This window comes from Bombus affinis, chromosome 8 (genome assembly GCF_024516045.1).
Source record: "Bombus affinis isolate iyBomAffi1 chromosome 8, iyBomAffi1.2, whole genome shotgun sequence".
Lineage (NCBI taxonomy): Eukaryota > Metazoa > Arthropoda > Insecta > Hymenoptera > Apidae > Bombus > Bombus affinis.
Window position 1 is genome coordinate 11,323,573 of NC_066351.1, and position 25,762 is coordinate 11,349,334.

Below are 25,762 nucleotides of genomic sequence, written 5' to 3' on the forward strand. Positions count from 1 at the left end.
TTGAATGCTGTAACTTGACGACATTGACTGACGTCATACGACGTCAAGCGCTGCATTCTTGGAAATGTAGGCGCAGGCTTCATAGTTGACCGCGATATCTTCTAATGGGCGCCATTTTCGAATTCAATTATATTAGACAATCGTATTTAGATATGTATAGATATATTTTTTTAGTATGTTATAAATGAGGTATGAATTTTTGTCTAGTTTTTGTCTAGAATTTATATATTCATACTTTTAAAGAAATTGACAATTTTAATATAAAATTAATTATATGTTGATGAAAAATTAGTCTTCCGTCAACAGATAATAACAAACATTTGAAAATGGATTTAATAGCTAAGTGTAGAACTTTATTCTCGACATATGTATCAACAACGACCCTATAATAAAATTCTAATAATACCGATATTTAAAATTTGGTATTGTTATTAGAATTAGAGCAATCAACAATTACCGTTAGTAATAAAGAACTTATACCATATTATATATCTGTTTATAATAAATATAAAATGTTGCAGCAAAATTATAAAGTAATATAAAGTAACAGATTTCATGACTTAGTACTTTCAACTTGTAAATATAGAATATATTGATTTTCAGTAAACGTGTGCAATATACATTGGTAAGAGATAAAATCGTAATATTACTGCAGAAGACGTGGAGAATTTTAATAACGGAATTACAAAGATAGTAAATACATTTTAATTAAAAAATTATTCCTTTACGAGTTTACAATAATCGATAATGTTACATAATTTTCTATAATATGTATTTATATGTATATATTTACAATTATTCTAAACTTGTTTGCACTATCCTACATAATATACAAATTCTAGATGTGTGTGTGTATATGTATGTATGCGTATTGTGTATTTAATTATAAAAATAAACATAATTATAGTATAAGAAAAATACGATTCACTTTAAATGCGTTTATCAATGTTTATCGTTGATAAGATATACGGCAAAATTGCTTATTTAAGTAAATATAAACAATGAAAATATTTCACACATACATATATTGAAGCTTTTTACAGTGCTTTTTTTATATTTCAGAAAATTTAAAAATATAATCTAAGTCGATCTTTTACTTATTTCGTTCAATGCATTTTACTAAATGTTTTTTTCTTAGTTACAATCGACTTACTAGTAAAAAAATATATTTATTAATTTTCTTTTATACATTTAACGCATTTTAATACCGCAAAAAGATCGGAAGAAATGGTTTTTATAAAAAAAATTCATCCAATCTCATTAAAGATTTTCTTCTCATTGTCAACTTCTTATTACAAACATCACTGTATAATCAACAAGGAAAAAATAGTATTTCAAACGAGGAGTTTAAATAATGAAAGCATTAACATATGTTTTTATATTGATCTCCTGCACCGCATCTCGAAATGGTTTTTAAGTGCATTTGTTTCTTTGGTTGTATCAGTACTTAATTTAATTATTGCTATACGCACATATTTCGTACAATTATAATAAATATTATACTAAAACAAAAACAATATCGACAATATCCTTTAAATGCTGCTCAAAAAAATTAAGAGAATAAAGCATCAGTTAATAGATTCAATGAGATTCTTCACTAGCTGTATACACATACTCAAGAGTATACTATTTAATGATTAAGATCGCATTAACATTATATCATGAATTTGTGAAAACATTCCTGAGTGCATACAATTATTACAGAGTATATAAAAATATTTAATTTAGATGATACTTTTCAGTCTGCGAGATCTTTCAGTTGAAAATTTATCAGTCCAATATCGTTTTCCTACACAGATATTAAAATAGGTAACTTCTGTATGTTTTGTGGGTATCAATGCTATTTGCTGTTACAAATAGATCATACTCCATTAACATTCACAGTTTACCGTATTTGGTTACATTAACTCATGTTTACACAATGAATTTCAATATACAATTACATTATGAACAATATAAGGTAGTTTAATGGTAAAGAAATCTTGAAAGTTTCTTTTCGAAAATTGATATTTAATTCTATAAAATATGAACTTATTATGAATAAGATGTTACGTTTAGGTTGAATAGCTGATATTATAAATATCTATTTTTGGATGAACAGCAGTTGAGTAAAATGAAAAATCGAACTTTCTGACGTTTTTTAGGGTGCACACCCATCTCGTGTAATTTCAATAAATGTCTGCGTGGGGTGCCCTCATCAATCGGTCGAATACTTATTTGGTCGATTGTGAGATTACTCTACAATAAAGTTCAATAAAAAAATGTATAATTGCTTCAGAAGCTTAAGCTTTTACTTAGTAATTTTGTTATTAAATATAGAACACGCGTAAGGCACAATTCTCTCAAGCTATCACACGTGTTAGGATGAATTAATATCTTCCCTTTCAGAAATTAGATCATTTAAATAGAGAGTTAGCACCAGTCCAATTTTGTTAGAATGAGTAAGTATCATCCCTATAAATCGGACTTTTCACAAGTCATATTGATAGCTGCAAGAAAATTCATTCACATATTCCTTCCTTCAACTTAAATGTATGTAAAACTTCTTATTTTAATTATCAAAACACATTATAATTAATACGTAATTAATATTAATATTACTATATTCATTGTGAATATCAACAACCATGTCCACAATATTCGTATTAATATTGCTAAACTGCAATATATATAATTTGAAGCTCTAGTAGTCACATATAAATAATATTATCAAATATAAAAGCTGCACATGTGAGTGTTGTAAAAATTGATTTCAACGTGTCGTATATAAAAAGTATATATCTTACTACATACCTACATATATGTATAACCAACTCCATAAAATATACAATATAACACACTGTTTCCCATTTGCACCAGATATTTCTGTACTAAATGACATAGTACTATAAAACAGTGTGTGTGTGTATTAATCTAACTCTCACTGTAATAAAACAACCTCTTGCAATCATTCTTTTCTTTTTCATATTGTCTTTAAATGTTTTTGTTTTTTATTATGGTACCTAATGTTAAACTCTGAAGCTTCAAGTAAAATTATCAAGGAAAATTAAAAAAGGGCAACGTTAGCATTAGTATCATCACTTGCAAAAGTAAATATCGTTAATATTTTTAATATTAATATATTGTTATTTAGGATGGTTAATTTCATATATTCATATCGTAGAGGTGTGGAAGAGCACCTACCACTGAAGGCATCTGACAACCGCGTCGAACTAAAAGTCGAACGGATGGTCCACCGTTTCGTATAATTTCAATAGCTTCTGTATGTGTCATATTTTTAGTATTAATTCCATTTATTTCAATTATTTGATCACCAACCTAAAATTTGTATTAAAAAAACCAATTATATGAACTATCATAGTTTGATACCATCACACTTACTCTTAATCGATTATCAATAGATGCCGGACCATTTTCTGCAATTTGTAACACAAATAATGGCATGTTTTGAAATTCGCGTCCTCCACGAATACTGAAACCAAATCCTCTAGTTCCACGAGTCAATTCCACAGCATGATATTGACCTCCATCTCCATCACATGTTGGTTCATCCTAAAGTAATTTATTAAATATCGTATTTATAATCGATTACATATTGAATTTGACTACAAATTACTTCATAGTTAAGCAATACCTTTTGAGATAAAGACGTATTACTACAACAATCATCAAGAGGATAACCAATTGTCAACGTAACGGAATAACCCGAATCTTTAATTAAATTCACAATGTCTTTATGACAAACATTTGTAATATCTACATGATTGACGGCAAGAATATGATCGCCAACATTTAATCGGCCGCATCTTTCCGCGGGTGAACCTTCGATTATTCTACCTATCGTCGAACCGGCTTTATTAACTGAGGAAATGATAACAAAACCAAAACCTTCATTTTCCATTCTAGTAACCGTCACGTCATAAGGATATTGGAGATTCATTTGTCTATTATAGTGAGTTTGAAGATTTTCTGGAAGATGTTCTTGGGTGTTAATTCGACGACGAATTCCTAGAGTGACTCTACCATTTTGAGCGGCAGCTATCATTAATTGAACAACGTGATGATGTGATGAATTCATAACACTCTCACCATCGACGGACATAATTAGATCACCTGTATTTAATCTGTTATCTAAGTCTGCTGCACCACCTGGTACAATATGTCCAACTGAAACCTGCTGACAATTACATTATCAATACTTTTGATTTCTTTCAGTTGAAGGCATAAGTAACTTTGTAACTCACTTGAGATCCTTCCTCGGTACCACCAACTATTCTAAATCCAAATCCTGTATCTTGTCTTACTAAAGTTACCAGTGTCTCTATCCATTCTATATCAGGCACAATTGGGCACACTAACTCGTTGCTATATTGAGGATACCTAAAATATAAAAAATAATTTTTGTATTTGAATGAAGGTGAGAACATAGACTGAATGAATCTAAGCTATTTACCGCGGTATCGAACTGGAATGTGGTTGTTCATGCTCAAAACTGGTAGTCTCTTTCCGTTTATCCCATATTTCACCAGTATCAACATTTTGTTCCTGACCAATAGAATATACATTATAATCTTGTTCACTATATTGAGAATGAGATTGTGATGTATACAAATCTTTATAATAGTCTGAATGTAAACATCCATTTTGTTTCAACATGTTATCGTGGTGAGGTATATCAATAGAATATACATCATTATTTATATTTAATTTATCGTTTGTAACCCAATCTCTTTTTGCGCTATTTCTTACAGAATCATCATCTAAGTTTGTCATTGTAACAAAGTTGTCAGATAAATTTGTAATATTTGCTTTATATGGATCATTGTAATACATGCTATGCGTGTATTCTGAATATTTGTATCGATTATCGAGTGGATTTAATTCATTTTCGTTTTGTTCATTCCAATTTGATCTGATCGCACCGGGTGGGGACTTTGGACGATTTCTGGTATCGATAAGTGGAGTTTTTGGTCGACTTGGTACAACAGTCTTTGTTTGAGTGCTATAAATATCAGCCGTCGGTGTTTTACTTCTAAAGAAGTCCTGTGAATTTTTTTCTTTCTTTTCATTTGATTTGGATGTTGTTCTCTGTACATGTATCAATGCTTCTTCATTGCGAGCACAATCTTTCAACACTTGTACCACTTCTGAGTGACACATGTTTCTCACGTTAATATCATTTATATTGACTAAAATATCACCTTCCATCAAATTTTTACAACGTTGGCGATCTAAAATTTTTTTAACTTTCTGACCATGAGCTGAATCTGCTATTGTAAATCCAAATCCCATGGTACCCTTTACAATCGCAATACTGAGAAATTCTGATTTGGAAGACATTGATGAGTCTTTACAGTCATTCAAATCACTGCTTTCAGACAATAAAATATCTGTACTACTAGGTCTCTTAATTGTATTAATCTTATCCGAAATACAAAGATCTGGCATTGAGTTGACAGAAGTAGTGGCAAGGTTTTCACCATTTTGAAGACTATGTACTGGTAAGAATGTAGAATCCAAGAAATTGAAACGACCATTACTTTGTAGAGAAGGGTCTAAATCCATATACATTCTCGGATCTTCTGTTAAAATATCTGAGAAAATAAAATGTATTCTTCTAGAAAAAATATACTATTGTTTAGTAAGATTGTTACCTGGTGCATTAACAGCAATAGTTGTAACCACTTCTGTATTTGGGTCATTTGGGTCAAATGGCAATGGATAACCACGACACACTTCCAATGCAACAGTTTCACCACTGCTAATTGATTTGAAAACATTAACCATTTCATTATGTGTAAAACCCAAAACACAGGTATCATTAACATATACCAGCACATCCCCTATAATAGAATTTCAAATTGAGAAAGTTATTACTCTATAATAAAAAAAAATTACTTTTTATGTGGTTATGTACATTACCAGTTTGTAATTTTCCATCTAACCATGCTGGACCATTTGGTACCACACTCTTAATTTGTAAAAATTCCTCAACTGAGTCATCTCCACCAACAATTGTAAATCCTAATCCTCTTGAACTTTTTATCAAAGTTGTTCTGATTTTCTGGCCTTTTAGTTTATCAGGATTTCTTGTGAAGTTAGGACTCTTTCTTTCTCCCAAACTTTGTTGTGCCCTTTTGGCTTGCAATACAGGATTTTCATATTGAGTTCTACGATTTACATGATCAATAAAATATGTACCATAAAGAGTATCATCTATTTTTTCCCAACCATAAGGTAATTCATCATCCAAACATTCTTCAAGAGACCTTTTTTGAAATTTAGATAAACGTGGATCTAACCAGTGAGAAGTGCCTGTATTGTGACTGCGAAATAATTATCAATAAAAATAAGTTATATAATTGTGTAACAAGCATAATTTATTTCCAAAAACATATGATTCATATTATATATACTCTATAAAATAAACTTCTCCTGTGTCTGTGTAAGCTTTCTCCCAATTTGGTGGTAGAGGTCCTAATTGATCTTCTGTAGCTTGAGTACGATTTCTATTACTTTGTTCCTGATTGGATATTCCTGTATTTTGTTCAGAACCCGAATTATACAAATATGTTGGTGGAATACGATGATTAGTTTCATCATTTCCACTAATTGCTAATACTTCTTTGTCCATACTCTCTCCTGAAATTACATACATTATTGTAGTATGTAACACTTCCAAATATAGTTGGAAACAATAACAAATAATAATTTTAGTACCATCATTAGTATTATCAATAGATGTTGTATCTTCTGTTTTTGTAGCCATTTTACAGTTCCTTTAGTTCCACCTTAATATCCTAACAAATAATAAAAAAAAATTATGTCTATAGAATTACAAATGCATACATACCAATCTTTTTTTCTAATGTATTTGATTTATTTATTTTAAGGTAAATATTTTAGGCAAATATTTAAACTAACAATAGATGGCCTCAATTTACAAATTAAGTATGGAATATAATAGTACAACAAAACACGAAACAGATATACAACAAATATTTGCTATAGAAATAAAATACCGTCGACAAGAAACACCGTATCAGAATTACGGATTATATTTCACGAATTGTGACACATTTCACCCGACATACTAAAACATTTTTTCCGTTCTTTTAGGATTAATTACTAGCAGCTAGTAATCGCATTATCCAGATTGGTAGACTCCCGACAACTGAAAATTCTTTTATCAGCTATTTCAAACATCTGACAGATAAGAGAAACGAAAACGTTGACAGTAACGCGTAGTTGGACTTCCTGACACCGTCTTCCAAATACTGATATTGATACGATACTCGAGATCCTGACGGACAGGTGTCTGCAGTAAAATTACATAAAGCAGAAGAGGAACACGACACACACGGCGGACGTGAATGCATTCTTACGAATGCATTCACCCGAGAGAGCCTGTGCGTAGCCCACATATCGCGCATCATTGAATGCAACTTTCTATCTAGAAAAGTAACGTCGCCGACTCGTCGACGTAAATAAAACTTTTTGTCACGGTGAAAGATCCGACAAGAGGGTTTCTACTTTTCTTCTACGCAACGATACGTTACTTTCAATATCACACTGTATAATTGTATATAAGTATAATCGAGGATGCACGAAATTCAGCAAGTAGAAAATAACGATAGCACGAACCAGGGAAACATCTATTCCGTAGATACTTTTTTACACGGAGATTTACTTACGTTGATTTCTTTCGATATGCTTCCCGATGGATTCAACCATCGTGGCTCAGCCGTAAAAACAGGCTGAAATATTTTAACACTGAATCACTTCGGGACCGCGGAAATGCTCATCATTTCGAAATGATAATGGAGTGAAACGTACTCGCGTTCGTCACACAGCTACATCACACACAATACTGCACCCTGCACCGCACGTAACCGAGGCATTTAACTAACGTCTGCGTTCAGACATCACCTTGCGGTTGAACTATGCACTAATTTATGGCGCGATATTCAATTACAAAATGAATTCAGCAGGATTTAAGTTATTTTAGGAAAATGTACGAAATATGGCTGACTTTAATGCAAAAAATCTTTTCTGATCTACTATTATATTATCACGTAACAAAAGGGTGTACAATTCATCTATCATGTCATCGTTAATATTATAAAATAGGATAAGAATGCTTCAATAACAGCTTTCAATCTGTTTTATATAATCTCTATAATTGGATCTATTCAGCACAAAATATCTTTATACTAATTATATAAGATCGGAGAATGTTTATTCTTTATTGCGAACAAAATATATCATTTCAAAGCTGAATAAAATTATAGTCATCGATGATCCTATATCTACTTTCTCGATAATGCACCAGGTCATCTAAGAAGCGCGTACTGCTTTCGTTGTGCAATTTTGTAAGAACCGGTGGCAATGGTGTTATTCCCGCAGTATTTGCTAGATCGTCATAGTAATGGCCCTGCTTAAATCCCATCATGTGGAAGTGTTTTTTTTCCAAGCCCTCTTTTCTGCGGTTTTCAAATTCTTCCGCTTCTTCTTGTAACATATTCGCTTTAGAAGGAAAGTCTTTCTTGCCAAACCAATATTGCAAGATAAAACGGACCTTTGATCAATAAATAAGTGACTCATACTAAGGTAGTTCATACGATAAAAAAACGTTACAATATCAATTTTTCTTTCAGTCGCACCTGCAGATCGAACATGCTGAAAGCGCAAACATAGAAGGGAAGACCAACCAAGGCCAGGGTGGGATTTTCGATCGATACTAAATGTTTCCATAATGGTGTCACCATATTGGAATCTACCCGTACTCCACATTTTTCGCTCAAAAAGGGGAAACTATATTTATACCCTTTGATCGAAAAGAAAGATTAAATTATCGTTTTATAAATAAAGTTGGACGATAATTACCTGTACAATAAAAAAGCACATCCACGGTTTCTTTACTGTCATCTTTGAAAAGAACATCGTGTTCAGTCACTTCTTTTACATCTGGTTTCTGGAAAGATAAAAATTGAAATAAGATTTCTTACATGTGTGCTTTATTTGCTTTTCATCAGTTACCTGAACAACATTTTCAGGAAATACAGTGCCTATAGGATCCTTCAGGTGGTGACTTAAAATTACACGTTTTGCTTTCCTTGATATTTCCAAAGCCAAATCCATTCCTGTTGTTTTCATAAAAGCCAAAAATTAAAAAGGCATTTTACAACAAAAACCAAAGGCCGCAAGTAATATTACATACCAGAAGGCCCGGCGCCAAGTACAAGTACAGTCTTATCGGTAAAAATATCCGGCATCCTATAATCATGACTATGCAATTGTTGCCCTTGGAAAGTCTTCTGACCTTTTAAATTTGGCGTACTGGGCTCGAAGTAATGACCATTACACACCATAACTGCATCAAATGACTCTGTTAAGACAGTATCTTTTTCTAGATTTTTTACTTTAATCGTCCACTTCCGGTTCCCTGTCGATGGCTCCACTAATTCCACGTTATGCAAAAACTGCAAAATACACTCTTGAATATTTTCTGCAATAATAAGCAACATATAATTCATATTCTTAAAAATTATTAAATACCCGGATATACTGGCGAAGATTAAAATGATTGCAGTAAGAATTTAAAAATTCAAGTATTTGCGTGCGAGTCAAATAACTGTCGGGAGTATCGGGAACAGGATAATCAGGATACCCCATAACTTCCTTCGGAAGATTCGTTCTATGTAGTACAAACAATTGAATACATCATTAAAAATAACACAATAAGCGTTATCAGTTTATCGTGCATTTAGTATCATTCTATAGTTGACTTGCCTTAAATTTTTGTACATACTAGTGTGTATTGGTAAACCGTATCGATCTAAACCAGTTTCTTCCCTGTAAATCCATGTACCGCCTACTTGATCAGTTTTTTCGTAGCATATTACCTCAGTGTCGTATGTACCGGAAGTGCAATGCCGTAAAGCAGCAAGACCAGCTGATCCAGCACCGATCACGGCGATCTTCATATTTCTGAAGAATTCAACAAAACCTGGAAATTTTGAAATGCACTTGTTCTGGATAACACCTGTAATTTCTTATTCTTTCGAGGACTTCTGTCTTGATTCAATAGCGGCAAAATGGTGATATAAAAAGTAGTTTTTGATGCACGTATCACTTATCACTTCCAAAAATGATATCTAACGAGATTGAAAATGCAGATTCAATCGTTAATGATATCGTGTAACGTACTAGTAGACCCGGTCAAGCTGCAAATGGAAAGGCGCAACGATTGAAAGTAACGAACGTGAACGTTTCTTCTTTTTTCTCTTACAGAACACTTTCCTTACTACTGGATACTTCTTACATTGGATAGTAAAACATATTTCAATCGGCGTAAAAATGTTTGCAATAGAATGTAGCAAAACATCGCGATATACATATTTGAGAGAAGTAAATAGAAAGCGCGATTTGTGTTTGTAGATTATTCTGATTTAGTATAATGCGAGTTATGTTGATTGATGTAACGATTTACTTACCAGAGGAAAAATCAAATAATCGCGTGTTGAATTGCTAGCAGTACTCGTGTATTATAGTCAGAGAACAAATATGAAATGACCAAGCGTGAAATAATCAGTATACGGAAAGTCGAAGTGTATCGTTCAAAAAGTGGCTGATGCTGATAACAAGGTCGTCATGTATTCTGTATGTTTACTATATAAGAGATCTGTATATAAAATTCTAGTTATGGCAAGTAACGACGATCAGCGACCTTGTTCCTTCTTTGGAAACGTGCTGTTGCATTAACTTTGAAACGGTAAAGAAGTTTTTTCATTATTTTTAGATCTCTTCGTCGCGTCATGTGATCAGTCGCTTTTAAAATCATATATAACATTTATTTTTTGTAATATATTTTTAGTACATGTCCATTATATACATATGTTTAGCTTTTAAATGTACAAAAAGCTTGAATTAATTTTCTAAAAGAAAAAAAGCAATCTGATAAAAATACGTTCAACAATCGATTTCATTTGCCCACTATCGCGTCATACTTTCAAATATATAACAGATAAACGAGACAAGAGTTGATAACAATTCTAAACACTGCAACAGCATTTTTCACTTCTAACGGCATTACAGACAATCGAATTTTTAATCAACGCATTTAAATTTAAACATTACATTATGCCGTGGCATCAAATTTTTAACATCGAATAGGATAATCATTAATGATTTTGTTAGCCTATAGTTATAGATCCGATAATTTACGAAATCATCTACAAAATTCATAAAACAATCTTTATGAATATTTGTAATGATCGGAGTCATTGCACCAATTCATGCAGTCATTGCAAGATGCTTGTAATACACACCCATTTACTTAACAATAAACGATAGTGCTTTTTACGCAGTACCTCGCTTGTATAAATTTCTAATTCATTGTTTTCCTCTCGTAACATATCTTTTTTGCACCACCAAAATTTTCAAACAAATCGCAACTTCGATCAACAAATAATGATTCGTATTAATGGTAATTTCCACAAAGTATTTTAATTCTTTTTTTGTTGTACTTGTATATCAATCAAATAAAAAGCCCAGATGCTGATAAGAGGGTCGTTAAAACCAAGAATAGGATTTTCGATTGATGTATGTAATATGTTTCCATAATAGGCTGTCATCATGTTTGAATTTACCCATACTTCACATATTTCGTTCAAGAAAGGACAGTTGTATTTGTATTCTAAAGTTGAAGGAAAATTGTTCGAATGTCACTTTGCTAATAAAACTTGACTTTTAATTAATTACACCATCAATTACCTCGTATTTTAATCCTTTATACTCGACTGTCTCCTCTGAGGGTACACTGTAAATTTAGCAAACAACTCGGATATCTCCCCTAACGGGACACAAAGAGATTATCGGTGATTATATAGCACAAAATTACACAAGCTCCAAATTTTTTAGAAATATATATATTTCCATGAAATTTCGCCTCCACATTGTAGGAGAAAAAAACAAAAAGTGAAAAGAAAAATATATCTGGGTATGTCGAGTGCAAAAGATTAATTTGCGATATTCACTAAGGGTGATGAAATAATTCTACATTGGCATTCATGTTTGGGACTATTTGGCTTGTACTTTATACAAATCCTTTTTCTTCCTTTGTAAGGAAGAAAAAGCCGAATTGACGTAAAGATTGAACATCTCTGATAATAGAAAACAAAAATAAGCTAGTACTGTATACTAGTATATAGTATAGTAGTATTTCTTGCATGTCATTCGAATTTTTTGTTAATAAAAGTGCGTTCATAGAATCACTGCAAGAAACAATGATAGTGGAAAATCACAGATTTCCTTCCTATCGTTCTCATTACGCAAATATTTATGAATCACGCATCTGTATGCAAGTCAATTATTTATAATTGGCATTGAAAAAATAAAATAATCATGTAAAATCTTTATCAAAAAGAAAATATATTTTGAAACTTTTAACATTCCTTTTTGTACATTCTGATAATAGTATTCTATTTACATAGATTACAGTTTTAATTAAACATATACAATGTTTACGTTTTATCTATATACAATTAAATATTTTTAAAAATATACAAAATACGAAAAAATGGTTCATGTAAAAGTTGTAGCATATTAGGAAGCATGTACTGCTGATATTTATGTGACCATGGAATGATCTTGAAAGGGCCTGTGAACATTTTGAACTCTTAAATAAACCTCTTTTATTACATTTATCATTTATTTTTTATTACATATTTTGCATATTTTCAAAGATATTTAGTCACATACAGATAAAACAGACACATTGTATAGCTAGACTTAAAATTTATGAAATAAAATGTGAATATTATTACTGAATTTGATCATAAGATAAATTCAAATGTCTGATAAAAAATTATTTTATATAAAATAAACCTATTCTCTATGTATTTCTTATAATCTTGTATTTAAAAGATAGATAATAGAGATAAGTCCTTCGTTATAGTATAAATTATCGTTTAGAATAAAATTCAGATTCCCACATATTTTTGTACAGCACGTACAACTGCATTGCAACTCTTGCATCTTCGATAGAGTTATGTTCCCCTGTTTGTATTTCTTTGCCTAATAATTCATGTGCAAGTTTCTTCAAACTAGGGGTATATCCTCCAGATAACTGTCTGAAGGTTTTAAATCTGGAAGTATCTCGTAAATATTTCCTTGGATGAGAAAGATATAGTACATCAAGATCATGTTTTAATGCATGACCAACTAGAGTGCGACCTCTTAAAATTTCTGCTACTTCATTCTGAACACTTTGAAATTCTTCTCCATTTTGAATATCATGAGGCCTAATACCACTAACTCTAGTTCTATAATCTTGAACAGGTTCTCTTGGTTTTACATATTTGTCATAAACACAAAAACCATAACGGTTCACAATGGATACTCTAGCTAACATACTTTCACTGCCATCTCCTATGCCAACCATTTCACAATCTATTGCTATCTGTTTTGTTAGCTTCTTTTTATTTTCATCATAAACTATTTCTTCTTCATTACGTGGTATATGATCTACATTCAATACAGACGAATAATGCTTTTTTCTTAACTTTTGATGTGAAGATTTCTTCTTATTAACATTTTCTTTATCAGTAGAATCTGAACTTGATGGTGATGGATGAAGTACTAAATTTTTAAACATTTCCCAATTTCGACCAGACGCATTACGCTGTGTGTGTGGGATCATACACTGGTCGGTTTTTTTATCCTTTGTATTCATAGTTTGTGTATTAATAGATTTCTTAAAACGGCGTTCGCATTGCCGTTCTGTGGAAATGTTTTTCCTGAAAAGAAAAAGTTAATAAAAAAGACTGTAATTACGAAGTGCATATAAATATACTAGGCATTTGTTTTTAGATATTAAGTTACCTGCCCTAACCTCTTCATTTAACACGTGTTTAAAGACAAATATAAATACCCGAAAAGAAACAATTTTTTATCGAATAATAAAATATACAATATCTATTTCTGAACTAATACCAAAATAAGCAAATTTTTAGTAAAAGTATTTGTAAAATTTTAGATAATATGTCAACGTAGATATGGCAGTACAATCCAAAATACTTATACGTTTGAAAATGGATCCAGCCATTTTCTCCTTCTCCAACGTGTATAATTAAACAAAGACTATCACAAACCTATAGAAAAATTCACATTCGCATATTTTCTTTTTAATTCAACAATATTATAGATTAAGGAAATATTTTAATACAAATTAAATGTAGAAAATAGGTTTACGAATTAAATACAAAGTATATGTAGGAAAGGTAGGGTTAATTAACTACTAAATGACGCTTCTAGTAATTTAAATAATGTAAAAAAATTCCTACCATATAAGAAATAATATAAAGAAAATATATAATATGAGAGCGAGAGTATCCATTACATTAGAATAAATAGAACGTATTTAAGAGTTTACACTTGTAAAGTTTGAACTAATGGGTTGTTCTTCTCAAAGGCCTACATCTACATCAACGGTTATCTCATTTGTTATCCGTTATGGAATATGAATAACTGTATGTATTTCAATTATACGTGAATTTTTAAAAGTTTAGGGGAAATGTATGATGATAGCAATAATACAAATAAAGATGCATTTCAAGAACCTCGAAAAAAATTTTGGCTGGTAAGTTTTTACGTATTGTCGAAGATATCTTAAATATGAAGCTTCACTAACCTATTAGTTTAGTAGACGTTTGATGACATTATAAGTGTTTTATTTCTTAATTTTATGAATTATATATTTGATTTTTTACGCTTATCTTGACTGGAGGTTCATCAGTGATTTTTAAATACATTTTTATTTGATAGTTACTTTTGTATATTGTTGGTGTTTATAATTATAAGTGACATTCTACTCACAAATTAGCGAACAAGAAAACGTCCAAAAAGTGATGCTATTAGTATCAACTCAATGGACATATCTATCGAATCGGATGTAGGCAAAAAGAAAAAAAGAAGAAGAATTACAGAAGTGGCCAGCAGCATCTTTTCATCTTCTACTCTAGGTAGTAAACAAGGAAATAATTTTCATAGATCTTTCACAATTCAACCAAATACACCAGACTTGCCATTTGTGAATAATGAAGCAGATACAGGAACATTAAAGAAAAAGTATAAAAAACATTATTAAATATACTTTCAACATAATTCAAGGATATTCATGTAATTCAACTCTATTTCTTAGGCACAAAAATAATATTGAAAACTCTAATAATATTACACTCAGAAGTTGGGTACTTGATGTAGCAAATACAAATATCAAGGATAAACCTAATTATGTTTTAAGCAGAAAAGAAGTGAAAAGACAAGAAGCAATTTATGAATTGTATTGTGGAGAAAATGTATTCATTAATGACTTATGTGTTCTCAAAGATTTTTACTATGAACCACTGATATCTAGTAGTATTTTTAGTTCTGATGAATTAGTTACAGTTTTTGGAGATATAACACAACTTATTGAAATACATAATAGATTGAGAAATGAATTAATTGGTCTAAGAGATAAATATGGATTTACAGAAACAGTTGGATCTACAATATTAAATTGGGTTAGTTATAATCAATTTTATTGAATGTTTGAACAAACAAATGTTGTATTGGATGTTTAACACAGTTTACAAACTTACATATTTATTTTATTGTAACTTTTTCAGATTCCAATATTAACAAACCCATACCTGGAAAGGTGCCGAACACAAATATGGGCAAAACACTTGTTAGATGAAAAAAGGTTGACAAACAAACGTTTTCAATCTTTTTTAAAAAAACGTTTAGAATCTCCTCATTCAATAGATTTGTGGACTTATATAGATGTAGCAAGATCAAGAATTGTTAAATACCCTTTATTGATTAAGGAAATATTAAAGCATACTGTAGCAACACATGCAGATCAGACAACCTTAAAAGAAGCATATGATTTGATATCCAATTTACTTAAAAATATAGATAAAACCATGGGTGATGCAGAATGCAAATTGGCTCAGTCAAAAATTAATATAAAGCTAGATTATGATCCTAGTAAATGCATTGAAAATGCAACAGAGATAATCACTCAAGGGCAGCTTAAAGATACAAGGGGAATGGTAAGAATATTTTGTAAATGATTCTATTAATTATGTGTAAATAAATAGATACAAATTTATATATACATGCGAAAAATATGATGATTTTTAGAAATTTCAGTGTTTTCTTTTTAACACTGGCTTTGCAATAACTCGTGGAACAAGATCTTCAAGTAAAAGGTACAATTTATTTTGTCCTGTTATACTCAAGGAACAAATCTGCATAAGTACAAATGAAAAGATTGATTATGGTTTTAAAATTGGAGATCAAATTTTAATAACAGAAGATGAACATGGAAAAAGACATTGGATTGATTCGTTTAGTAAAGTTTATAAATACAATATTAGTCCATCACAAAATGTAATTGACATCAGTGAAAAAGAAAATGAAGAAATTTTAACACCACCAAAAACAAATCGATCTACTAGATTGTCTATGAATAAAACAAGTGAAAATAATTTTTCATTAACGTTAAAAAGGAGTTTTTTAAAACAGAAGCGCAACAGCAGCATTGGTTTTGTTTAACATTAGACAACTTTGAATTTATTATTTTATGTTCATACATTATCATATATAAATAGAAATATAATTTAGATCCATTAAAAAAACGTTTAGTTCAGTCATACTAGGAACATCTGTGTGTATTATAAATTATTGTTAAATTCGCTCATATTTCATTACGCTTTAAAGATCACATTCCAATTTCAATCTAAAAGAATTATTATATATTAACATGTGTACTTACCTATGTATTATTTACATATTTTAAAGTAAATAGTATTAGTGTAAAATATATAAATTATATATATATATACATATTCATATATTTAAGTATATAATAGAGGTGCTAATGTGAAGATAATAATAATATATATATATATATATATATATATATATATATAAATGTAAACACATACTAGTTAAGATATGAACTTAATATTTTTAATAAATTTGTACAAATATCTCTGATATTAATTGTAAGAAAAAATGTGGATCGATTAACGTAATTGTAAATGCAATTTATATAGATACGCACATTTATGTATTTAAAAATGGAATTATTTTTTTATGGATATTTTAAAACAGAATAAAAAAATGAAAATCGGGAATTTATATTCAAGTTTTATTAAACACAATTCCATTCTTATAACATTTGTAATAAAATAATTATCCACTTATTTTATATTGTCTAAAATGCTTACGGTTTGCTAGGTTTCATTGAATTTCCATCTGGATAACGCTTTTTAAAGGCTTTAATAAGTTGCGGATCAATCAAGTGAACTCCATCTACTTGATTGCCTAATGTGATCCAATTAGGTTGAACATTATGTGGTCGACCAAATAATTCTATTTTTCTTGTTCCTGGGCTCATACGTTCGATGATTCCGTAGATTTCGTCAGGTTTGTGACTGGTTGCACGAACTTCGGCTACTATAACATCGCTATCCAAACCTCGATTAATTCTCGGATTTCCTTTCATGCCAACTAAGCAATGTTCTTTGCCATGGTTTAGCCAGTGACCTGTTCTGCCAGTTCTTATTATCCTTTGTAATTGGTTAGTCTTCACCCATATGATCTCATCTACTCTTTCGTATCCCCACAATTGTAAGCACTCTCTACCAAGTTCCATTGCTCTTCCTGTTACCCATAAAAATAGGAGACCTTCATCTTGAAGAGCAGGTATACCTAATTGTCTCATTTCATCATCTGACATGGTACCATATGGTAATTCCATATGTATATCCCATGGAGGGTCAGCCATTATAACAGCAAATTTACCCAGGACAGTCATATCAAGATAACGTAAATCACATTGTATCCATTGTGGTGGATAAAGAGTTAATTCACTACCTAATGATCCGCTAGGAGGTGGACACACAGTACTACTACCATTTTTACTATCTATTGTTAAACCTTTACTCACTGCACTATTATTTGCATTGTCTATTTCGTTTGACTCCTTTGGTTGAGTTGTTGGTCCATCCACTTCGTAATGAACATATCTATACAATAAAATAATTACATAAACCAAAGAATCAAGTAATTCTACATTATAATTAAAAATTATTATATTTAGAATACATACTTGCATGTATCCATATGAAAGCAAGTATTAAGAAAACTACAGTCACCTAAAGATTCATCTGTGTGACTTTGAATAATTTTTTTGAAGTGAAGTTTTTTACACTTTTCTGCAAATCCTGGTCCACCGTTTAACTTGACACAATCTACTCTTGTACCATGAGGACAGAACTCCATAACTTGTGCTCCTCCTTGAGACCGAAATCTTTCAGCTAGTGATTTCTCCTTAGATGTTTGCTTTGATAACAAATCTAAAATTTGTTCTCCAACCTTCTTATTTTCTTTTTCTCTAATAGTAGGCATTGATATAAGTGACATTATATCTTCTGTATTTTTTTTATCTAATTTGGGTTGTTTTTCTGCAGGTACATAGTCATTCAATTCAGATGCAGATGTTTCTGCACTCTCTGGATTTTCTGTGTCATCTGATTGGGACTGATATGATGATTGTGATTCTGCCACTGACAATACTGTATATCCAAAAACACCATTTTCTGTTACTTCCTTGATTCTGAAAAAGCATTCAATTATCTATTTGCATATGAAGTTCTGATTTGGGATGATGCAGAAACTTACTAACTTAACAATATCTTGAGCTGCAAGCTTTTCCAAAATTTTGTGAATATCTGGAGATGATACATCTGCATTAAGATTTTTACGAAGTAGATCTATTAGTTCTGCAGATGTAATTGGTAAATTGGGTAATGATTCATGTAGAATACATAACACGTCTCTTTCATATTCACTGTGGTCGGATCGATGTGAATGTCCCATTGAATCTGACAAAGAATTGTATCTTATTTTTAACATTTAAATAAAGCTTTAAAATTATATTTAAGATTCAATTTCAAATATATGAAAAGAAATAAATAAAAAAGAAATAGATTCAATTACCATTAGAAAGAGGTGATTCATTTGTCAAGGAGGATGATACTGGTGTTGTAGAAGTAAGAGTAAATAATTCATGTCTCTCGCGTTTTCTTTTCTGCAATTTCTCTCGTAGACTGTTTCGTTTTATTTTAATTGCCTGTATCTCTTCAAAAGCGTCTGACATATCTTCGGGACAAATTATTTAGGAGAAAATAAATAACCATTTGCATATTATTCTTTATATTTAAATAATAAAAAATGAATATTTACCTTATAATACTGATAAAAGCTGTCTAGAATATTTAGAAATACATTTTTATCTAAAAATTTCAGTATATATGTATGTATAAACGTTAAAACTACGAGCAACTTTATAATGTAAAATCTAACCTGGTCTTAATGACCTAACTGTACCTGAAACGTTAAAAGCACATGGCCGATTTGCCAACTCGAGATGGGTAGTGTTAAATAGATAGTTGTGATTAATTATCGTTACTAATTTTATTAGTAAGTGTTGTTACGGATTTCTCGTCGCAAATAAAATGTCAAACACAAAAGAGTTTTTTCTTTCGGTTATACAACGTATTTTCAGTAATTGGACTGCTTTAAGGGTAAATATCTATTTTCTCAAATCTGCAATAAAATATATGTATGTAAATACAAATATATATAAATATTTTTACATCTTATATTTACTGAATATCTTTTTATTAGATGGCAGTGGAACATGGTATGGGTGCAAAGGGAATGGCAATAGATTTTTGCTTTTACATGACAGAGGTTATGTACATGAACGGTTCGTTATCTCATTTATTTTGTACTATATTTTGATATTAATTATTTTATGACTGATTTTTGATATTTTTCTATCTTTAGAAGGCCTGAATAGTAGTGAAATCGCCAACGAATTAGAAGATTACATGGATGAGCATTTCAATACAGAACTTCAAGATGATAGCGCAATGCAAGTTGCAGAAGAATTATTGAAGTTTTATCGTTATTGTACTGAAAATACTGAAAATCTGGTAACGATAGAGCTTGCAAAACTGCCACCGTTACAACCATGGCTTGTTACAAATGAACCTGCAAAAAGAATTCAAACCTTTCGTGCTATAGAAAATGATAGTTCTGAAGAGGAAGAAACATCTGATGGTATGCAAGTTGTAGATGAATGGACAGAAGTCAGAGGTAGACGAAAAAGATAACTAGGATTTATTATTTTAAAGGGTACATTTTTATTTTCTTTCTCTTTTTTTCTTACAAAAGGACAGATTAACAAAGAATATACAAACTACTGTTTTACAGTACATGTGCATTGCTTGTAATTGCAATTTATATTCTAGAATCTTCTAATCAAATACTTATCTAAGCAGTCTTTGAGACATTGTCAAATTTTATTTGGCAGTTCCAGTCCCTGCTTCTAAAGAAATAGAAATCATTGTAGAAAGTCATTAAAGAAAAAAATAAATATTTTGTAGCTTCTAATTTTGTTTATAAAATATCACCTTTCTCACTTTGAGATAAAGGAACATTACAATATCCATTGTGTTCTCTTACTACAGTTTCTTTTCTTTCCTTTCTTACTCTTTCTTCAGGTCCGACTATGCTTAAGATTACTGGTAAAAATAACAGACCGTGAAACAGACCAAATATCACTACACACGTGAATAACTGAAATGGTACAATTCTTATAAAATTTGCTAACAGAATTTTATTGATAGAAATAGATAAATTTTTTAAGAATACCTTAAAGAAGGTATTGAATATGTAAGCTTCGCTAGAACCTAGCAAAACGAATGCTAGGAACGTACTTAAACCTCCATTAAATACAGCTGGACCAACAATAGAAAGCGTCGCTATCGCACGTTCTGTAAATGTCATTCACATATATCCATGTAATAATCCTTTTCTTCAATCTCGCACGTTAAAGAACTCGTCATTTACCTTTTTTGCTACCCTTTGCGCGTATAAATTCTAATCCCATATGTGCAGCATAGTCAACCGCCAGCCCAGCACATAATAGAATCATGATACTCGAGGACATTTCTATGGTCAAATTTAGAAAGTACATGGTACCCAGTAAGTCAACAAGTGTAAAGAATACGCAACAAATCACCCAAAATGATGCTCGTAAGTTTCTAAGGAACATCAATATTACTACGCCAATGGTCACTATTTCTAGACCTAAATTCCTGATCAATTCTTCTCCTATGACCTACAAAAAGATAATGATTAGATTATATAATATGTATTAAACAAAAAAAATTAGGGTCTTTACTTTGTTTGCTGTCCATGAAACGTAATCAGGCGAAAATATTGCTATATAATCCTGGCCATGAGAGAAATTCGTCGCTTGAACCGATTCCCTGATAAGTTGCATCGCTTGTATTTGTTCCGATGTTGTGTTAATCATAATATGTTGTATAGGAATTTGCGACGTCTGAGAAAAGTAAAAATGAATCCCTTGAGACGTACAGCTATTGAACAACTACGTTGTACAGAAAAATTTATTAATACCGTTATATTATATTCTCCAGCCGGTAATTTATCGAAATTGATATCTTTTATGTATGCTTGACCTTCTTTCGTCAAAAGTAAATATTCCGTCAAAATATTATAATATTCTTCTTTGCTCTCAATATCACCTATAATAAAAATTTTACCACTGAGTTATCTTTAAAATCGCATTACTTCAAGATCAAGCCTCACCTTTACCAGTAACATTCAGCCATTTCTCATAGGCAATAAACCATGGCTCAAGGGTGCTATTGTTAATGAACCGATTACGTTTTAGGATTTTTACCAGCTGAGAAAGAGATTCACGGTCTTCGTAGTAATCTACGCCGGTCATATAAATTGCGGCTCGTTTTCCATATTTTGGAAAATACTGTTTCAATTTGTTGTTAAACTGAATCGGATAGGAGTCTTGATTTAAATACCAAAGTGGGTCGAAATTTTGCTCCAATTGAAATACTGCCCACGTGTTAACGCACAGGAAGCCGACAGTGATTAATAGGATAATTATTTTTGCCGTGATCTTGGTGATTCCCGGGCCGATATAGTTTTCGAAGATAATCTGTTGAGTGTTTCTCTGACTACATTCGTTGGGTTTCCAGTTTAGTCTGGGTCGGCACAAGCAACCGTCCTTGCGAGCTTCGAGCCTCTTTTCATCGTATACAAGACAGCTCACGAAGAATATAATTTCATATATGTATAAAAATAAAATCCCTAATGTGGCGAATGCGTAGAAAGATCTGAGAGTAGGCATCACGGTTGTAATGCCAAAGGCAAACGCGATAATGTTCGTGAAGGATGTCACAGTGATCGACATACCTTAAAAAAAATGTAAAATAAAAGATAAGAAGAAACTACGCTGTGTATACTAAAAACGATATGACATAATGTAGCATCGTACCAGCCTGTTGCATAGTTTTAGCAATGCGTATCGGAATATCCGTAGACTGATCAGTTTCTGAGAGATTCTCCAGGCTTTGCATGATCACGAACATGTTATCGACGCCTATACCAAGAAGTAGAAACGGAAGGATAGAATGTATAGGTCCATAGGAGTAACCCAAGTAGTAACACACTCCGTAGGAGGACAAAATCGCCTGACCAACCACGAACACCCCCATTATTGAAAGATAAATTCGTTGTTCTAGCGCGTTGCATTTACCGATCATCGCCATTACGTAGACTGCTATCAAAGATATTCCACAGCATAACACCGTGAGATTACTGTTCAATATTTGATGCAGAGAGTCTAAATAACTTCGCGAAGCTATCGCATATACCTCCATTCCTGGAGGAAACGTGATATTCGAATGGAGAACGCGTTTTATGAACTCTAGTTCCCAGTTGGCTGAATTTGGATTAGATTTCTTCAGCAACCAATTTAGAATAGTTGCGTTGGCACCTTTAACTCGACCTTTCTTGTCATAGAATATCCCCGAAAGCAGAGGTGTAATATCCAGCAGGATATTGTCGTTGATCCTGCAACAGATCAAGTAATATAAGAATTGAGTTGAAGTGTCGAATCCTTTGTCTATTTCGAAACTTACTTGTTCTTGATTGCTTTGGTCACGTCCTCAAGCACCTCCTTCTTCGTCAAATTACGAACGTCCTTCTTTATACTGGTTTCCCAAAGTTGTATGATGGATTGATATATACATCCATTTTTTAGCACCGTGTTGTTCAATTCGACCAGGATATCTGTAGTGACATCGAGATCGTTGAAGATGTCTGTCGTGTTGTCCATGTTGAACCACGTGAAGTACCTGTAATTCAATATGATCTTTATTTACCATTCGAGCGAAGAATAAAAAACAAATGATTAATGATTAATTTATTTATATCTTACCCTGCACACACATCTTCCCAGGTGTTATTGTTCACTATAACTGATTTTACTGTCTGCTCTATCTTGCTAATCTGAAAGAAAGGAAACACGGTTCAACAACCGACTTAATTTAACGGAGGTTCAGCTCACAGATCCCAAGTGTTAGGTAAATCTCGTGAGTCTTGACAAATTTTGACAAGAATCATGCGTTAAAGTGGAAAAGAACCTTCGTAGATACTCGTATAATTCATGATCGCCTATGTACCGAGCGCAGCACTTCCGGCTCCAAAACGTTGGGGGCCGTGACGATGATACTTTCGTATCGGAAATCGTCCCGGAAGTGTGTCTTCACCCAGGCGGCGTCGCTACGTATCACAGAGTCTTCGGGCACGAAGAGCTCGATGTCGTCGAATTCTTCCCTCCAGAAGTACAATCCGGGTGCGCAGATACAATTTATGCAGAAGCACACCAACAGCCACAGCCAGGGTCTTTTTCCAATACTCAAACCAATACTGGGAAAAGTTGGAAAAATCACTTTTTTCTTATCAACGTCTTCCACAGGGACACAAGATAGTAAGTAGTCATATACTTCGAAAAAAAAAAGAAGAAAATAGATTAAGGAAAATACTTTTTATTTTGCGGACGAAGCATTTTTTGCAATATTGTGGAGACAGTGTCATTTGAGAAGCTTAAGATAATTTTTGTAGAGCTGCGTTAAGTATTATAGCTCGTGTAGCAAGCTGAAATCTAAGCTGCTTTGATGTTAAAAGGAATTTTTGGACGTTTAAACACTTGCAACGACTTAGAAACAACATTTCAAGTACTAAATTACCAATTTTAGGTTTTACTTCTTTTTGTCGAGGTATTACACGAAGTTTAATTGATAAATAACGAACGATTAAGTAGATAAAAATTCCTTGTTATAATTGGATAACAAGAGAGATGATCTTTAATAGAAATATTAAGAAAACGCAGAGGGTGGCGCCAGAGGAACCAATGAGCTAATATAGGCCACTTCGTGGAACGAAAGCGACCATTCTTGATTCAGCTAATTAAGAGGGTCGCGATGATCTCACCTTAAGTGGATTAAATTGTACAAGGTTCAAGCCCCGAAACTCGACGCCACTAATGTCATTATTCGACAACGAGATTTATTATGTTTTCATAGTTCGAGCAATTACCTATTGAAAACATATTCTATGGCGCGTGGAGATTGATTGATCCTAATTGCGATTCGACCAACAATCACAAATCACATTTGAATTGAATTTATACAAGATATAAATTCCCCTACAAAGTGAAGTATTTCGAAAGAACGAGACTTTACTACTAAATTTAGATCGTATAGGACTCTAATAAAAAATACGCCCTCGTCATAGATTTTATCGTGACAATTAAATTTCTTCGTATGAGACTGCTGTTAACGGAGGCACGTTTCAATGTCAATTCATTCCGAGACAACCTGTTATTTCAACCAGACTAAACATGGTACGTTTCGGTGACAATGCAAATTCAGGCGCGCATCACGAGCACCGTGAAAACGGAGATAATGCACTTCCGACAGAAGAACGCGATCATGTTCAATTTACCGACATCCGATCTATTTTTTCCTTTCCACGAATAATTTACGAATCGTAAAATTCAACTGTAAACGCGAAAAAATATTTTTTTCAAAAAGGTTCAATGGATCGGATGTATTACTACGAAAATCGGTGGAATAATATAAAAATTGAAGAAAACACGCAAAATCTTCGTTTGAAAAGTATAAAAAGCTAGAAGAATATCTTATTCCACCCCAAATCGAAACGTCTCCAGGAAAACCCACCCCCCGCCCCGAAAACGATCAACAATTCGAAATGATGCGTGCACTCACCGATAAAACACACGATCTGAATTTAAATGAAGATCTAGTAGGAGATCTTTGAGACGTTTCCACGTGATCCCAGTGTTTCTTCCTCGATGCTGTTCCATCCTCGTGGCTGCGACGCTTACGTCGTTCGGTGGTCGAATGTCCACTGCGGGAGAACGTTTGTAAGCACACAGTGTGGCAGCATGCATGTGACCAACGCTGGAAGTAATCTGCCACAATTATATAACGTTCGGTCCGGAGCTTCGCTTGCACGATCGCGGCTGATGCCATCGGGAGGATGAGGAGGAGCGTGGACGTCGGTCACCCCTCCTATTGTCTTCGTGACTGTTCGTTTACAACGCTTCACAACATTTGTTTTACTCGAGGATCCTCGCTACTGTACTGAACGATCCTTCAAAAGGACCTTCCGACAGCTTTCCTCTTTTGATAAGTTACAGGTGGCAATTTCATATATGCTCGCCGATCTTGTACTTTCGATAGAAGAATATCTCGTTTGGCGCAAGTTGTTCGTTGCAGAGCGT

At 32.2% G+C, this 25,762-nt stretch overlaps 7 protein-coding genes across 22 annotated transcripts; 2 read left to right on the top strand and 5 right to left on the bottom strand.

Moving 5' to 3' along the window:
- Positions 1 to 682: 682 nt before the first annotated feature.
- LOC126919611 (membrane-associated guanylate kinase, WW and PDZ domain-containing protein 1-like) lies at positions 683 to 7,893 on the bottom strand. 9 transcript variants are annotated; one of them, XR_007711721.1, is made up of 12 exons: positions 7,695 to 7,892; positions 6,721 to 6,800; positions 6,417 to 6,642; positions 5,923 to 6,326; positions 5,655 to 5,843; positions 4,454 to 5,594; positions 4,245 to 4,380; positions 3,635 to 4,177; positions 3,382 to 3,552; positions 3,184 to 3,318; positions 2,794 to 2,923; positions 2,121 to 2,489 (listed from the first exon to the last, which is right to left on the bottom strand). XR_007711721.1 is itself a non-coding variant. In XM_050729048.1 (11 exons), exons 2-11 carry the CDS (start codon positions 6,767 to 6,769, stop codon positions 2,074 to 2,076), a joined length of 3,144 nt encoding a protein of 1,047 aa, XP_050585005.1. In that variant the 5' UTR covers positions 6,770 to 6,800; positions 7,695 to 7,893; the 3' UTR covers positions 683 to 2,073. The 9 variants fall into 9 exon arrangements, 6 of the variants coding, with proteins under 6 accessions (XP_050585005.1, XP_050585004.1, XP_050585003.1 ...); XM_050729048.1 differs by lacking the exon at positions 2,794 to 2,923 and having other exon boundaries at positions 683 to 2,238; positions 4,454 to 5,579; positions 7,695 to 7,893; XM_050729047.1 differs by lacking the exon at positions 2,794 to 2,923 and having other exon boundaries at positions 683 to 2,238; positions 4,454 to 5,582.
- A 155-nt stretch (positions 7,894 to 8,048) lies between these two features.
- On the bottom strand, positions 8,049 to 10,629 carry LOC126919621 (senecionine N-oxygenase-like). 3 transcript variants are annotated; one of them, XM_050729076.1, is made up of 8 exons: positions 10,497 to 10,629; positions 9,793 to 10,226; positions 9,559 to 9,697; positions 9,221 to 9,482; positions 9,040 to 9,143; positions 8,887 to 8,974; positions 8,664 to 8,827; positions 8,049 to 8,578 (listed from the first exon to the last, which is right to left on the bottom strand). In XM_050729076.1, the coding sequence occupies exons 2-8, from the start codon at positions 9,984 to 9,986 to the stop codon at positions 8,270 to 8,272; spliced, it is 1,260 nt and encodes a 419-aa protein (XP_050585033.1). In that variant the 5' UTR covers positions 9,987 to 10,226; positions 10,497 to 10,629; the 3' UTR covers positions 8,049 to 8,269. The 3 variants fall into 3 exon arrangements, with proteins under 3 accessions (XP_050585033.1, XP_050585034.1, XP_050585035.1); XM_050729077.1 differs by having other exon boundaries at positions 9,793 to 10,009; positions 10,497 to 10,628; XM_050729078.1 differs by having other exon boundaries at positions 9,793 to 9,990; positions 10,497 to 10,617.
- Positions 10,627 to 17,200, top strand: LOC126919617 (rho guanine nucleotide exchange factor 3-like). The gene is made up of 6 exons (XM_050729065.1): positions 10,627 to 10,774; positions 14,474 to 14,641; positions 14,885 to 15,129; positions 15,203 to 15,566; positions 15,672 to 16,100; positions 16,192 to 17,200. Exons 2-6 carry the CDS (start codon positions 14,576 to 14,578, stop codon positions 16,603 to 16,605), a joined length of 1,518 nt encoding a protein of 505 aa, XP_050585022.1. The 5' UTR covers positions 10,627 to 10,774; positions 14,474 to 14,575; the 3' UTR covers positions 16,606 to 17,200.
- LOC126919622 (RNA exonuclease 4) lies at positions 12,409 to 14,908 on the bottom strand. Of its 5 annotated transcripts, none has more exons than XM_050729082.1 (2): positions 14,693 to 14,908; positions 12,409 to 13,799 (listed from the first exon to the last, which is right to left on the bottom strand). In XM_050729082.1, the coding sequence occupies exon 2, from the start codon at positions 13,733 to 13,735 to the stop codon at positions 12,965 to 12,967; it is 771 nt and encodes a 256-aa protein (XP_050585039.1). In that variant the 5' UTR covers positions 13,736 to 13,799; positions 14,693 to 14,908; the 3' UTR covers positions 12,409 to 12,964. The 5 variants fall into 5 exon arrangements, with proteins under 5 accessions (XP_050585039.1, XP_050585036.1, XP_050585040.1 ...); XM_050729079.1 differs by lacking the exon at positions 14,693 to 14,908 and adding an exon at positions 14,346 to 14,492; XM_050729083.1 differs by lacking the exon at positions 14,693 to 14,908 and adding an exon at positions 14,154 to 14,282.
- On the bottom strand, positions 16,684 to 19,446 carry LOC126919615 (N6-adenosine-methyltransferase catalytic subunit). The gene is made up of 6 exons (XM_050729060.1): positions 19,303 to 19,446; positions 19,057 to 19,218; positions 18,743 to 18,941; positions 18,167 to 18,673; positions 17,283 to 18,083; positions 16,684 to 16,789 (listed from the first exon to the last, which is right to left on the bottom strand). The coding sequence occupies exons 2-6, from the start codon at positions 19,214 to 19,216 to the stop codon at positions 16,765 to 16,767; spliced, it is 1,692 nt and encodes a 563-aa protein (XP_050585017.1). The 5' UTR covers positions 19,217 to 19,218; positions 19,303 to 19,446; the 3' UTR covers positions 16,684 to 16,764.
- LOC126919623 (uncharacterized) lies at positions 19,429 to 20,517 on the top strand. Its single transcript, XM_050729084.1, has 3 exons — positions 19,429 to 19,643; positions 19,747 to 19,828; positions 19,909 to 20,517. Exons 1-3 carry the CDS (start codon positions 19,575 to 19,577, stop codon positions 20,235 to 20,237), a joined length of 480 nt encoding a protein of 159 aa, XP_050585041.1. The 5' UTR covers positions 19,429 to 19,574; the 3' UTR covers positions 20,238 to 20,517.
- On the bottom strand, positions 20,244 to 25,706 carry LOC126919612 (patched domain-containing protein 3-like). 2 transcript variants are annotated; one of them, XM_050729051.1, is made up of 12 exons: positions 25,245 to 25,706; positions 23,637 to 23,883; positions 23,393 to 23,463; positions 23,094 to 23,309; positions 22,448 to 23,025; positions 21,742 to 22,365; positions 21,550 to 21,677; positions 21,311 to 21,472; positions 20,977 to 21,247; positions 20,779 to 20,900; positions 20,538 to 20,703; positions 20,244 to 20,452 (listed from the first exon to the last, which is right to left on the bottom strand). In XM_050729051.1, exons 1-12 carry the CDS (start codon positions 25,427 to 25,429, stop codon positions 20,427 to 20,429), a joined length of 2,796 nt encoding a protein of 931 aa, XP_050585008.1. In that variant the 5' UTR covers positions 25,430 to 25,706; the 3' UTR covers positions 20,244 to 20,426. The 2 variants fall into 2 exon arrangements, with proteins under 2 accessions (XP_050585008.1, XP_050585009.1); XM_050729052.1 differs by lacking the exon at positions 25,245 to 25,706 and having other exon boundaries at positions 23,598 to 23,773.
- Between the last annotated feature and the right edge of the window lie 56 nt (positions 25,707 to 25,762).